Source organism: Meleagris gallopavo, chromosome 6, assembly GCF_905368555.1.
Source record: "Meleagris gallopavo chromosome 6, MGAL_WU_HG_1.1, whole genome shotgun sequence".
NCBI lineage: Eukaryota > Metazoa > Chordata > Aves > Galliformes > Phasianidae > Meleagris > Meleagris gallopavo.
The window spans coordinates 40,687,851-40,704,115 of NC_139409.1; the positions used below are offsets into that span (position 1 = coordinate 40,687,851).

The following is a 16,265-nucleotide window of genomic DNA, read 5'->3' on the forward strand; positions in this document are numbered from 1 at the left end:
CCACAATGACTATGTATTTCCAATGTGATTTAAGATTTGCTTAGCAGACAATTATCTGATTGAATCTGAGAGGTATGCTTGGAAATGCAGTCTTTCCAACTTCTATTTAATCAGTCTGCTTGCAATTAAAAGCCCTTGAACATTAAATCATTCTAGGATGGTTAAACAGCTTTCTCCTCTTGCAAAGACTTCTAATGACAAGTTCTATTCACCATATTTCTAAGTACCTGTTACACTTTCAAATTCTTGTCTAGACATGAGCATCTCTTTGCAATAGAACCAGAAACATCCTTGTATTCCAGAACATGATGTAAAGAGATCCAGTGCCAGACCTATCCATTCTATACTGTCCCCATTCCAGCTTAACTGGTGCAGTTATACTTTGAGTGACAGAAAGGTTAACTTCTTGAACAGTCTTCCTTGGGATGGTGTGTTTATCTCAGGGCTTCTCCCTTCCATTCAGAAACACTATCCCTGAGAGATAAAAATACTTCTAAATATTTTCCCATCTGTAGGGGACCACGTGAAAAAGCCTTGAATGCTGCAGGACCAAAGTAGCGCCCTGCAGTGCAACCCCATCATGAATGGTGAACCCAAGCACCTACCAGTCTGAAACAGCTGAAACAAACACCGCATTATTGCAGCTCGTGGAACAAAAATAAGCTGTTTTCTTTCTTTTCTTTCTTTCCTTTTTTCTTTTTTTTCTTTCTTTTTTTTTTTTTTAATCAATATCACAGTCTCTCAAGCATTAATCTTGAATGTCGGGAGTTAAATAAAAACTAGCAAACCCACAAGAAATGCAATGGCAGCAAAATAAAGAGTCCTTAGGAATAAAAAGAAAACCTGTAAGGAACTATTACTGGGAGAATATCTCCTTCTCCTTGCTCCGTTGCAAAAGAATGATTTACACTTCTTGAGGCTGAGTTTACCATCAAAGAGGATCTTGTACCACAAATATGCTACAAAAGGAGGAGTGGTTGAGTAAGCGGCCAGAGGCAACCAGCATGTATCGCTAACAAACGAAGAGCCTGCAGCAGTTGGGATTGTTTCTTACAGAGTTGGGAGTTAGGTTGGATGAATTCAACTTACAGAAGTGAACAAGGAAGAATCCATACATGCAGATCTTTTCTGGGGGAGCTACACAATGCTTCTTATCTTTGAAAAATAAATCAAAACATTTAGAGGCTGTTTACAAGACTATTCATACAAGCAGTAAGAAACTGCTATGACAGATACAAAATTAAGATCCAATGAGAATGTGGGATCACAATCCAGAGACTGAAAGCAGCTGAACCACGTGGTTTCTCCCAGAGCAAGAAGTAATACAAGAGAATTTTGAAACAGTTTGCCTTGTGCAGCAAATATAACTTACTTAGCAAAGTTAGTAAGAACAAAAAACAACCAACCAAACAAACAAAAAAAATCACAAGAAACAACCAGTCATAAAACTCACAGCAGTTGTTAACTCCAGAACATCTTATCACAGTAAATCACTTGGAAATCTGATAGAATGAGGAAAAGATACTACTGTAGTCAGGAGGATGGGAAAAATTCCTTTCATAGACCTTGCAGAGACTTATCTGCAAATAGCTTTATGGTCAGAATGAAGACTTAACTACTATGCTGTATTCTATTAAAGTGAGTAATTTTGCCAGTCAAGCATGGATGGTATTCCCAGCAACATTCACAAAGACTAGGAGAGGGAAACAGAGGGCAGATGTGGTGAAATACATATAACAGAATATGATTGACTCTGATCAAAATGAAGTAAAGGTCTGAATTGACAGAGATCTGGCAAATACAAGATGTTGCTGTGACTGTACAAAAGGATTCCCATCAAGGTTAGAAATCCCTCTTTTCTTTGGAAGCTTAAATGACTTCAAGCTTATTTTTCCCCAACATGAAAGGAGACCAAAACGATCACAGAAGTGAGTTCTTTCAAAAAGCAGGGTTCCAAGCATTAATTGTCACTGAAACCATGGTTAGAAGACAAAAGAAAAATGTAAATAATTACCAAGCAATTAGGTTTCATTCTAGTAATGGTCTGTAAGAAAACAAGAGTGTTGATGGGGACCTGCTGGCTTAATGAAAGTTACTTATGAGAATTCTTATCTACTACAATGTAGAGAAAGCAGGCAGATTAGAAACCTGTATGAAAGAAAACAATATGGGAAACAGTGTCCTCAAAGAGCATAAGGAGAGAAGAAACAAAGGCCAGCTACAGTTAGCCATCCTTTCACTTTTTACTCCAGGTCACTTTAACACAACCATTTTTAAAGTTGACTGTATGATATATTTCAGTACAAACTGTGCCTTCTGTGGAGCTGCTAGCATGCTTCAACTGTTAATGCTGATATCCCTATTTGTTTCTTTTTCTGGCCCTTTCCACTCTTCCCTACAGGTACCCTGAGCACATTGAGTTTTCCCAGGTCTTTTTAACAGTGGCCAAATAACTGACTCATTTCTTTACAAGCTTGGAACAGTTTGCTTTGATCTGATGTAAAATGAACATGTAGAGAGCACTAACGAAGATGCCATGAAGGCTGAAACCATGAGACAAAGAGCAAAACTACTAAAGGGGAGAAAAAAAACAGGTGTGTCTGACTAAGATGCTATTCTTAGAGCAGATATGATGAGTACCACACAATGAAAATTCTGGTGCCAAAACTTAGTGGGTATAAATTCTGGCTTATTAATGCTAGTGCCAGGTGCTAGGCCAACAGGGTGCCCTTCCCAGCAGAATCCAGATCTCTTTTCTCCAAACAAAAATTGCACGTTTGGTGTCAACGTACACATACAGGACATGATACAATCACTGCATAATTTTTAATTTGTCTTCCTTTCCTGTTCACAGCAGCCAGACTGCTCCTACAAGCTATTCCTACTTTAAATTAGATCTGTTTTACCACAAAGATGGATCCCCAAACATGCCTGAATACAAAAATTTCTGACAACTAAAATTGAGTTTTCAGAGTTATTTCAGTTTTTCTGCTATACACTAACCCGTAATTCAGTATTATAATTTATTCCACAAGCACGGATGGGTGCACCAGGCACAGTATTGCTAGCTAGTCAAGGGAAGCAGTTGTCTGTGTTGCAGCTTGCTAGAAAGACCTCTTAAATCTCTGCTTATTTTTTTCTCCCTTCCACTCCTTCTTAGCAGCTTTGTTAGCTAAAAGGGCCAGTCGTACCCAGGGTGGTGCATCAGGCCCAGCAAGGGATTGCCCTACTGCTCTGCACTGGTGAGGCTTCACTGTGAGCCCTGCATGCAGGTTTGGACACCACAACATAAGAAGGACATAAATCTATTAGAGACTATCAGTGACAGCTGGGTTGGGAATAGGGAACCCTCAACCCTTCTGGAACACACTTGCTACCATCTCAAAGGGACCCCAGGCATGGAATGAAGAGGAGACCTGAGTCCCTGCCAATCCCTGTGACCAAGAGGAAGCTATTCTCTCTTGCAAGCAAAATGGCATGGGATGCTATCCCAGGAAAGGGGCCCTCAGTACTCCCACTCTTCCTTCAAAACTAGCACAACTTTCAGGCCATGAGCATCTCACCCTCAACACAACTGTTTTTTTTGTCACCATGGGGCACTATTAAATCACGCTGCCATGGTGTCACAAGCCATCCTCTGTTCTGAACACAATAAACAGGGGAACATCAGTCACTGAGTAGCTAAGGACTCTGAGGTTAAAATTACCTGGACAAAGGATGGCTACTTCTAGAGTTTTAGCTTATCCTTGTGTGGGACATGATGAGGAGGTTCTTCAAATGAGGGAGGATGTATCCTCCTCCTCCCATCAAGAACTGGCACCTTCTGGGAGGAGCAGAGATGTGAAGCCCAGTGACACTGACCTCCCCAGGAGTGACCTACTTGCCCACAGGGGTAGATCCACCTCCAGAAGAAGAGCAGTAGAGGGAAGTGGATTCATCTCCCTCAGCACTGAGCAGACACCAAAGCACCACGCCTTGCAAGAGGCAGCAACCCATAGGCCTCTCCACCTTCCCCTAGACAGCTCTCTCTATTCCAGTGGTGAATATCCTAAAATTCTAACATAAGCTGGAGAACTCCAACTCCAGCGTCATCCCACAAGCTCACAAGGATCACTTATTTCCTAGCAATAATAGCATTCAGTAATACAATCTGATTAACACAGGAGTCAATTTAAAAAATGATGACCCCAAAAGACAGTTACCTACCACCATTTTAAAGGTTTTCTTTCTTTCATTGTTTTTAAATAGACAGGCTACCAAAGCAACTATATGCCGTTACAACAAGGTATATTAGCTAATAGAGGCATAGATCAAAACAGACTCACTTGGAACTGGAGGAGAAAAAAAAAATAAAAACATCAACCAAACAATTCCTTACTCCCTCTTCCCTCCCCCAGACAAGTAAACATTGCCTATATGCTAACATTATCATTAGATACTAAATTATTACTTAGTTACATGAAGGGAACCTACTATCTAATGTTATCTGTAAAAGCTACCTGAATCTATTATCAATGAAGTTTTCCTGTTTCAGCTGTGTGGTAGAATTGGGGTTATTTCTGCAGCTGCACAAATCTGTGGCCACGTGAGACAAAGTTATACAAACTTTAGAGAGCAAGGAGGTTCCTCCAGGGAGATGTAGAGAAGCCTACTATCCTAGGTAGCTAGTCTACTCCTTGGCAGCTATGTCGGTATACAGTCAATGTAATCACTGTCAGTAGAGAATTTACAAGCTGGTCTAGAATCACTGCATTTCACTACGAATACTTAAAAAGCAAGTAAATTTTTCTCCTATGTAAGCAGTGATCATCTCCAACTCAGACTTGAAAGCACTCTGTGACAGAGTTTTCATGCAGCCTGTTTTGGAAGAGTTAGACTTATTCTATCACCGGACACCCTCACCCCTTCCCCCCACTACAAAAAATTGTACTGACTTCTTTTATCATTGATGTTTTGAGTCTGTAAGTCAGAAGTGCAAGACAATTTAAATGATCAGAGGGTAGCAAGTTTTAAAGCAAGATTTTAATCTAAAGGGAAAATCAAACAGAAGCCCTTACAAATGGCATTTCAGGCTCTATTTTCAATTGATCTGCCCTTGGGGCCATTTCTGAACAAGAAGGAGTGCTGCTCATTGCTTTGTATGTCTTTAGGGAAAAAAAAAAAAAAAAAAAAAAAAAAAAAAAAAAAAAAAGACTGAATAATCAGTTCTAGTTCCTGCAAAACAGTAAGGAATCTGGGAAAGAAAATACAATGGGATTCCTACACAGATCGCTCCATAAGATGCAGTTTGGCATTTATTTTTAAGAGCTTAAGATTTTGAGTACTTATATTTCAACATTCAGTCAATGAAAGGTATTCTCTACGGTGAGGAAAAGATGTCTGCTTTCAAGAGTATTGTTTCTGCAGAGCAATTAAAGCAAAAAGAGGAATAAAATCACAAGGATTTAGAGATATCAGATTTACAAACTGCAGAATTACCATTCAAAACAAGGAACATTATTTTCCCTGAAGCTAAATTCCCAGCAGTCACAAGACTGCAGCAGTTGCAGACACAATTTATGACATCCTCCAAATGACCTCTCAAAGCTAAAGACTGATTAAGTGTAAGACATGGAAGGTAGCTCCTATCTGCCTGGATCACATGCTGCACAGTCACAGCACAATGAGCATTTGCTATTGAGCTAACAAAACTGCTCCTTAGCTTTCTGCTGCGTGCAGCACTGCACTGCCATTGTATAACACCAGAAGCACGATGACATACAGTAGAATATATCAAGTCCTCTTCTAACCTGATCTGAATCACTCCTTTCTTCGCATGCAGCTGTTCTCTGTAGCACTGGTTCACAGGTGTATCTATAATTTTCTGGGACATGAACTGTCACTTGACTTCAGCAGCATTGTCAGTACCAAAACAAGACAACAGAAGTATCTGAAATTAGGAGTAGTTTGTAAGGAAAAGAAACAACTTGAGCTATTCACAGCATGAATGATCCCATTTTCAGAAATGGGCTTTTCTACAGTTCTCAAAAGCTTTACTGTATTTATTCAGTGCTGCATTGAAAATATTCCCATGGCATATGTATGCATTTATATAAAGGCAACTTCAATCTACTGAGAAAAACTTGTCATCTCACTCTCAACAGCTGAAGTATGAGGTGACATTATGTTGGCCAAGAGTGATTTGTGACGGCTCCATCACAGGAAGCACTGTCTAGATTTACATCTGGCTCAAGGCAAATGTGCACAGAATCACCAACAAATACCCTTCTCCCCAAAGGTTCATTAAAAATAGTCAGTAGCATTCAAGACAAATTGGAGAAAAGTAGAAAGATGAATGGATGCGATGTCTGACGTCCTGAAGTTTTGCATCCTACAGAGGAATGCACGTGTGTTGACTTGAATTCATTACAGTCAAGAAAATCTATTATAATCAACTAAGCATTCCCAAACTGTACCAGTGATAGCTACTTTACAAAACTATGCTTCCTTTTTTTCTTACATGAAGAGTAAGCTAATGAGCAACGTTGATATTTAAACCATCACCACTAAGCCTCCAAGATTGTATCTTAGCAAGATAAATGGAATAGCCTGCAGTTCTGAGAACTGCTGTTCCAGATATTTGAGGCACTTCTCTCACAGTTGCACTGCGTTCCTCTTTTGGGAGCTTTCTTCACAGCCACACTGTTAAAAATACACAATTACCTTTCTTTCCTTGTGGCAAAGAGTTAACTGTTTTTGGGTCTGGAGGAAAGGTTAGGGATTGCAGCTCTGAAAATGCTCCAATTCCATACTATCAAAGACTGACCCAATTCACCCACCGAGGCTGAAATGGGGTCACAGAAGCAGATCCCACCTCCTTTAGCAGGTAGATCCACACTGCAACTTGAGCGTGACCTTACTTTTCTTCATAGCTAATCCAAGGCCTGCAAAGGTGAAAAACAGTGGAAGTTTCCTCCTTGCTGAAAAGGTAAACAATTCCCAAACAGAGGAAGTACAAAGTAATCAATATACTTTGATCAAGACCTTCAAAAACAAGTTTCTTTCTTGAAACTGTAACATTTGCAAGACAATTATGAGGTCTGAGCTGATGTTACACTCATTCACAGAATAACAGCTGTGTTTGAGATTAAAGTTTTATTTTCCTATAACAGTGCTCTTCTACTGTCATTATACTACAAAAAATCCTGAAGTTCAACAGATGTTTAACAGTTCTAATTATTTTAAAGAAATGTATTAGAAAACAGTTGTAAAGCATTAGGGAAACTGAATGAGGCTCCTACATAATCAGGAGGGTTTTAATGAGTACACATGATCAAAATGAAGTAAATGGCACTATTTTAATTGCAGACACAGGCTAAGTGTCTGTTCATGTCCTACTGCAGAGTGTGCTCTTTGTCTGTCACAATACAACCCCAAGGAGAGCACAGGATTTCCTAGGGCAAAATAAGAAGCCAGAAACTCTAGACCGAGGATATTTCTCAACTCCAGACTGGAAGAACTGAAAAGTTCTAAGGAGAATTTTAAATCTCGGAATGAAAGAACTTCCTTGGTATTATTCTATACTGCTTTGCTGAAAGTCTAGTCCTATTAAAGGATGAGGACAAGGAGGATGGCTTAAGCTTTTCCAGGCAGACTGGCACCATGCCCTTTTGCAAGGTCTCTTAGGGTATGGTCTCATGCCCTGAGAATCCTGGTAGGGACATGAACTTGAAGTTGGTAATTCTTATTTTCTTCAGACTGATGTCTTCAGAGCATCAGAAGAGAGAGCTGCTGGGTAAAATACCCTCTTTTTTTTCAGCACAGATATAACGAAGGAAAAGACATCACTGCAGAGGCAGAACTACCAGAATCACAGATCTCAGTGATTCAAGTGCTAAGTTAAGATGCAATCTTTCTCTTCCCTTCTACTGAGCAGTATCAGCTGAGTAAGTTCAAAACCCAAAGGTTTTGAAACAGCCACAAATCCAAAAACGATAGAACTTGTGATAGAAAAAAAAAGTCTAATTCCCAAAGAATATTTGAAAAAATACTTGTATTTAGTTCTTTGGATGATTTATGCCAATCTTTCGTTGATATAACTCATATGCTAAAGTTGTCATGTAAACGTTGATAACCTCTGTAACAAGATCATTGCTCGGGCAGATGCCAATTCAGGATTATGAAACTCACATGCAGGCTTCAAACATCAAACAGTACTATCATTCCTCTTTTAAACTGTTTCAGAATTAGCTGTATTTACACCCTTCATAAGAAAGCCCTGCTAACCTAAAAGAAAAATTGCAAAGCAGTTACCTTGGGTCATGAAAAATCCTCCAGCAGCTTGTGCAATGGATATCTTAACATTCCCTAAAATCAGACTAGCGCACGTTTTTCTCCTGAACAAAAATCTCAGTAAGTGCACTGGCTGCTAATCAGACCCACTGCCATATTTGAATTAAACACAGAGCAGCCTGAGAGAAAGCAGCGCTGATGCCAAGCAGCTCTAGCTTGAGCACACGGCTCTAAGGAGGCCCACTGAGAAAGTTTCCAGTAGAACAACGTTCCGATGCAAAGTGCTGACTCGATGAAACCCAAAATATTCCACAGGAATGTGCTAATTCAATGAAAACTTTTGAGAGAGGAGAGGCCGGCTGGCCGAGCAGCCAAGGAGGCAGGGAGCTGACTGGCTCTCCCAGCTCCCGGGGTCACTGGCTTCCCCAGCTGGCAGGCTGCCAGTCTGCTAGTCCCTGCTGGCAGAGAGGCCCTTTAATAATAATAAAGTCTTACAAAGTGTCCTGAGAACCAAACAAAGGCATTTCAAAAAGACAAACAGAATTACTTCAGACAGAACCAGCTGCAAAGTTTCTTCAAAAGGACTAGGCAACGTTAGTTGCAGGACAGCTAAAACTAGTTTGCTTTAAGCCACCAGCAGCCCTCTCGCTAGGGTCTTCTCATTTTTAAACGTCTTCCAATGAAAAAGTGTACCCATACTGTAAATACACAAAGCTATAATTGCATTCAAAACATACATTTCACCAGGTAAGTCTAATCACCTGCCTCTCAGCAGCTGGAATTGATGCAGTTGATGCACAGAGGTCTAGGCAAGTTGGTTCCAAAGCACTGAGTGTTACTCAAGCAAACAGCTCTGCCAGGCCAAGAGGGCTGCCCATGAGCAGCATCTCTGAGAGAGTTGCCTCTAAGTGGGCCCTGCATGTCACTCACCATTGCAGACAAGAAAGAGAAGACATGCCTGGAGAAGCTGAACAGAAGTGGTATGGCTGTGTATGATGTTAGCAGTTGTTTTCAACAGAATCCCCCCCGCCCCCAAACACACACACACACACACACACACACACACACACACACACCCCGCAAACAAACAAACTCGACAAAAGGAACAAGTCAACTAACCAGCAATCCACTTTCTCCATAAAAGTGGCTTCTAGCAACCTGCGGCTAGCCAGTGCACAGGACCTATTTGGGCTTCTCAGAAGCTCAGCAAAAATCACTATGGAGAGGATTCTTAATGGCTAAAGACCGTCTTAAACAGCTTTGCTTTAACACTAACCACCACAATGTTTTCAGTGTTTTACAATTCAACCCATGCTAACAGCTTTTGTATCAGAACAATATACTGACCTGAGCACCACAAGTAGTTTAAGAGATATTTGGAACAAAGTTCCACAGAAAAAAAGAGTTCCTAGTACACGTCAAATTGAGGAATCAATGAGATCTCTATCGGAGAGAAGTCGCATGATTTTAAAAGGCCAATAAAATGTACTGATTTATTTATATGAAAATCAGAACAACTTCCAGCATAGAACTAGGACAAATTTGTGACCACTCTTTCAGAAAACATGAAAAATCAGCCAGCTGCCACAAACTGCTGTTCAGTGGCTCTTCCTATGGCCAAAAGCAAAACACAAAGGTAGCTCAGAAAGCAATGAGAAATAGCCTGTAAGGACTTGTTGTTTTTTTTTTTTTTTAAACTTCAAATCATAACTAAACAGTCTTATGACATTTTCTGGGGAAGACTACATGCCTTAGGCTTGCATTAAAAAGGAAGAATGCCTGTCTCAAAAATCGCACAAGATGCATAATTTGCTCCCTGACATTTCCTAGAAAGAACAACTCATCTTCATACATTTACAGTATGAGGAAACTTAACTGGTACAGAATTAGATAGACACACAGTTCAATCCAACTGCCCAATTTTAAAACATCTCCCAACCCTCAAAAGCCTAAGGCTTCCTTCAGCTACTTTCAATTCAAGATGAAGAGAGAACAGCAAGTAAAAGAAATATAAGTATTTCTCCTCCTAGACAGAAGCAGGAAACCATCAGCGACCAACATAAACAAATGATGCCTACATGGGTCTAATTGAGTACATCCAGCAAGAGCCCAAAATAACTATGAGAAAGTAAAGCATAAAGAGATTAAGATCCCCTTTGGGAAAGAAATCAAAAGTCAATAGAAACACTTTTTCTTCTTGCAAGCAAAATTCAAGATGCCCTTCCTATAGCTTATGGCAAAAAGACAGATCCATCTCCGATTTCCTTATGTTGGCAAACAGCAAAAATAGAGGAAAAAATGCATTTAGGTATTCATATACAATTCTAGGCCTGTAATCACAGCAGCATTTGGTCAAGTTATTGATCTGCTAGTTAATTTTCTTTTATTCTTTTCAAATGGATCCCAACTATGCCCCAAATTACTGAGTGATACCCAACTCTGAAGCCATATCCTTAATTTCTTTACACTGCAGTAAAATAAGTAATTTGTACTATAATTTAAGATTTAGTCTGAAGGTCCAGAAGCTAACCAACTGTAATTAAAAGGATCAATGCACACTTCTATTAAGGGTTTATGAGAATGAAACCATAATTCCAGTTAAGTGTCTCTCAAACCAATTTACGTAGTTTTCTCCTTTCAAGCTTGTATCACACCACTTCCTAGTATAAGAGACTGCCTCAACTTGACAAATCACGTTTCAGATAATACCTCATACTATACTGTCCACAACTGACTTTTGTCATGTTGCAGATTATCAAGAGAGTGGTGTCAGGCGCCTCTTAGAAGTTTTTATTTCTGCTCATTTCTAGATGGGTTGTTGTTTCTTTTTTTCTTTTTTTTTTTTTTTTGACTGAGGGGACTACACAAAGATAACAAGATGGCCTCAAAGAGCTCCAATTAATTGTGGGCCAGCTGGGAGAAACAATCCAGGAAAAAAACAGGCTGAATATGGCACCACTGCGGTACAATGGAACACAATCAGAAATATTAAGAGGTTGTTATGCAATTGCTGTTTCTTTGGACAAAAATGTTCACTGGATGAATGTGCTTGCATGTACGTGTAAGAAGCAGCAGAGGCAAAGGATTTCAGTCTGTCAACTTGTAATTTGTGCACATCTCATGGGTTGGATTATAGCCAGAGCTTGCTCTCTGCCAGCCTGCCTCCTCCTGCTCCATCCAAACTGACCCCAAGTACTTTATCCCTCCCTCACTGGGCTGACTCGTCTGCTTCTCCCTTATGTTCATCATTTCTCTGTACACAGTTCTCTAAAAACCTACCTTGGAAACTGTTCAGTCCAAATCTAAATGAAAACAATCACCACCACCAATGGATCAAAAAGAAACATAACTCTCTGCTAAATGAAGCCAACCTCCTCAAATATATGTTGCAACAACAGGATAAATAAATAAATAAATCTATATTTACTTTAGCTGAATACTGCACTTCGACATGGATTTCACAACTATATGATTTCAAATCATTTTTGCAGCTAATGTTTTGTTCCAGTGTCCCTGATGCTTTATTGCTATCCAGACAAAGAATAAGATGGGCCAAACCATCCTTCAAGACTTATTCCAAGACAAAGTACAATGTAAGATATCATAAAAGCAAAGGAACAAGGAAGTCAGTGAGTCCATAGCACTGTAGGTTATTTATACATCAGCTTTTTTTTAGAAAGGACACTAAATGGACACTGATCAATATCTGACCTTGTGATCAGAAATGGAATAAAACACACCCAAACAAGAATAATTTTATATATTTTATGTATTTTATACATTCAAAAGAATTATTTTGAAAAAATTAACTACAGATAAAACCACACTGAGTCAACTGTATTAGTTACTTGAGTATCTTAATAAAAAATTATTTACACTAAGGTTTAAAATAAAGAAATAACGATCAGCTTACTTCTTTCTTACCATTGTAGGTTATCCTTGGTTTTGTCAAACACATCACGAGATGTAAATCCATTTCATCAGAAGATACAAATTTTGAACATACAGGGCACTTGAATCCTATGAAAAAAAAAAGTAAGTTGAGTACACTTGGCCATGTAGAAATGTTTATGTTCAAGCCAAAATTAATAAATAAACACTCTGCAAATATTCAAAGCCAAAAATAAAGAAATAAATCTATTGGGTTAAAAATGAAAAGCTGACATTTCTTACATGAGTGTAATCCCCTTGATTTCCAAAGACCTCAACACAGACTGCTGCTTTGGCAAATGGATCTGCTGCCAATTGTTAACAAGTTACCATTTCTGGAAGGTAAAGCTTCACAACAACTCTAAGTTCAGCTCAAGACCGAAGGAAGAGCGTAACAATCCTACTTAAACAGAAATTGGACACATAGGGAGCACTCAACCATTAAAGCATGTTACCTGCTTTATCGGGGGTAGGGAGGAAGGGTTGGACTAGATGAGCTCTGAATCAAGTTTCACTTTTACCAGGAATAGCATAGAACATTTAACAAAGAATCTCTGTTTTACATCCCACCCTTTACCAGTCTGCAGCACAGGGAAAACATTCACTCAGAGGTGTCACCTCATCTACCAAATCACTAGTATTTCCTGTAGCACTGAATTTGACTTCTCCCATCCCAGCCAAGCACAACCTAGTTTATTGTGAGGTCAAAGCCTGAGGCAATGCAGGATAAAGACTAATTGAGACAGTCTGGATTGTGATGCAACTGCATAAAGTATTAAGTAGTTTTGTCATAGACTATTAATTTATGTCGTTACCAAAGACAGTAGTCTTCTAGCTAAGGAATAAGACTGGCTGGCCAAGTTTTACGACCAAAAAAAAAAAAAAAAAAAAGTATGAGCAGTAGACTGAATTTGATCTGCTAGAAAAGTTAACACACAAGTGAGACAAAAAAGCACCCAGCAAGGATCCTGACGAATAGCAGCTGTTAAGCATACTGACAAGACAATACAGAACAAAAATACCTACTTGAAATTAATCAAAACCCATACTCAATACAAATTTCTTCATTGACATCGAGGAAAAGCAGTGATACCGTATAAGTGGCTATTGTGACTCCTACCAATATCTGCATCCATGTCTGCTTCCCTATTACTTTGTCCCTTGCTTTTGAACTTACACTTCTGGGAGTCCACAATGAACCAATTCAGCCAAGGCTATTTAATGACTTGATGCTGCACTTCCAAGTTACTGATGCCTGAGAATTTTGATCTTTACTGTTAATTATTATTCAGATGTAGATGAAGCAACTGACACAAAGTATTGCACTCCCTTGCTTTTGGTACAGATAATAGGAAGCAACTCAAAACAGTCAACTGGCAAAACACATGAGGAACTCTGAACAGCAACTGAACATGTCCTCTGAAACCACTTCCTGAGATAAAACACAACTCTGATTCTTCTCATTTTAGTTATAAGTGGTTCACATCTACTTGTTCTTGTTTCAGTGCTGCACTTCATTACAAGTATTGCTCTTCTCTATTTATTTAATATCCCTTTTCAAGTTCACACATTTACTAACACAAGTTACAACCACAGTTTAACAAGCACAAAACAACCAATCACATATTTTGAAAAACGGGTTGAAGGGATTATTTACTTGGAGAAAGCTTTGTCAGACAAAAGATAAATTAAAAAGAAAAAAAAAAGCTTCAGCCACTGTGTAATCTTTCCCCAGGGCAGCAGCTCAACCTGACTAAAATCTAAATTAGTATCTTAGTCCTCCAAAGACTCAAAATCACCCATGACCATTTTGTTACATTTTTCCCTCAGAAACTGACCTAGGGGTAAATTCGACTGTTATCAGCCAAATGCAGTTGATTGCTTTTAAGTCTAGTCACAGCCAAGAAAACTCCTAAGACTCATCCCTTATTCTCATTTACATGCTTCTATGTGGCATAACTGACAACTTACTCTGATGTGAAAAGCATGCAACTTCCTCATACACTGCAGACAGCCCTGCTGTGCCAGAAGGATGTGTTTGCATTACAGCAGGTTAGCAATTATGTTTATGGCTAGTTAAGCAGTGGGACAGTCATTAACAGGGTATGTCTGCTTTCTGCACAAAACCCTTTGAGCTATTCCCTAGAGTCATTGGCACTTCTAAGCAGAAGCGTAGGGGCAAAGGAAAATCATCAAGAGGTTCTCAGAACCACTTCTGAAGTTAATAGGTCTTTTTAAAAGGTACTTCTTCCAGAAATGCTGGTATGGAAGACTTAAATACAAAAAGAACAGTAGGGAGAGACTGAGTATATAATAACATCATTAACAATAGCAGCAGCAGCAGCACTCATCAGTGAAAGCAATGAAGATTTTAATTTAAAACTATGCTTAAAAGTAGACAGCTGTGAAAGATCTTTCTGGCTATCCCCCTACAGTACTCAGTTGAATATGTTTTTCCTGTGCTGTGGTTTATCTGGCAGCAGCTCAGCACCACACAGCCACGTGCTTTCCCCAGGCGGGATGGGAGAGAGTCAGAGAGGTAGAAGTGCAAGAACTTGTGGGTTAAGATAAGAACAGCTTACCAGGTAAAGCAAAGCTGTATGTGCAAGCACATCAAAACAAAGAATTTTTCTGTTCCGTTCCCATGGGCAGGCAGATATTCAGCCATTCCCAGGAAAGAAAGGCTCATTTCATGTAGCTGTTTCTCAGGAAGACAAATGCAGCCATTCTGAGTGTTCCTTCTTCCTCCTTCAGCCCAGCTTTTACTGCTAAGCACACGGTATGGAAAATCCCTTTGGCCAGTTTGGCTCAGCTGTTCCAGATCTGTCCCCTCCCAGCTCCTTGTGCCCCCTAAAAGACCCCTCACTGAAATTGGCTCTGTACAGCATTGTTCAGTAACTAAAACAGTGGTGTGCTATCAACACTACTTTCATCTTAACTCCAGAACACAGCACCATGTGAGTCTCTATGAAAAAATTTAATTCTATTCCAGCCAAAACCATCATGTGCTACGTACGTCCGTAAGTGCTATATCTTAACAACATGGTGTCTCACGACATGTTCAGTATCAAGGGGGATCTGAAGGTAACAGGTAAGCAAGTAAAGACATCCTCTTGACACAGCAAGTCTGGGATATCCAACTGCTACGGTTGTACTCAATAGACAGAATAATACTGTAAAGAACTCCAGAGATAGAGGATACTACACTGAACTAAGACCAAACTAACAGCCAGTGGTAAAGGTATCTTTGTTGAAAATGTTTTTCCACTGACTAGCATCAGCTGTGAGCCAGAGACCATCATTACAGCAGAAAAAGTGCCTTGAACTTTCAAGATCTATTGAAAAATTTTCTAAAGCAAATGAAATCCCAGATGTCATTTCCTCACGTTGTTCTGTTGTAATCACTACTTTCATGATTTAGCTCTAGAGATGCACAGTGCACGTTTTGTGTGAAGGATACTGATATTTCCAACCTCTTCAGCAACCCCAAACAACAAGTTATTTTGAAGTTAGACACTATATATCTAAGAGTACTTTAAAAGATAAATAAGTGAACATTCACCACCCAAAACACCAGTTCAAGTCCTAAAAAAGCTGGTGTTTTCCCATCTTCTCTCAAATCAGAAGGCAACAGTTTCATGACCCAGTTTACAATTAAGTACTCCATAAGAACAAAGACTCTATTGTACCCCTGCTCAGCAGGCTAATAACATCTATAGTCCATATTTGTTTTTACCACCAGTTTCAACGAACAATTCTGATAAATTTATGAAAGTTTCATATTACTTCAACAATCGGTGACTGGCTAAAAGAAACTTGCTCTTTACATGGCTTGTTTCACTGAGTTTCACAGATAAAGTATTCACTGACACTTGGAGGACAGAGTGAATGTAGTCATCAGATGAGGTGGCATCAGGTGAAGCGTCCTGAGAAAACTCTGAATTGCAATTAACTACTTCCTTACGTACACGGATACAAGCTTACAATGACAGCACAGTGCACGACACACAGTTCCAGATGAAAATGCAACTCTTACAAAGTTTCTCAGCATCCTTTATCCCAGT

General features: G+C 39.4%; 1 protein-coding gene across 1 annotated transcript in view; it reads right to left on the reverse strand.

Moving 5' to 3' along the window:
- Positions 1 to 16,265, reverse strand: part of ZNRF2 (zinc and ring finger 2) — a 56,456-nt gene that overhangs the window by 14,040 nt on the left and 26,151 nt on the right. Inside the window, exon 2 of the mRNA XM_085226440.1 lies at positions 12,196 to 12,291. Coding sequence (XP_085082566.1) covers positions 12,196 to 12,291 — 96 coding nt within the window. The remainder of the gene's footprint in view (positions 1 to 12,195; positions 12,292 to 16,265) is intronic.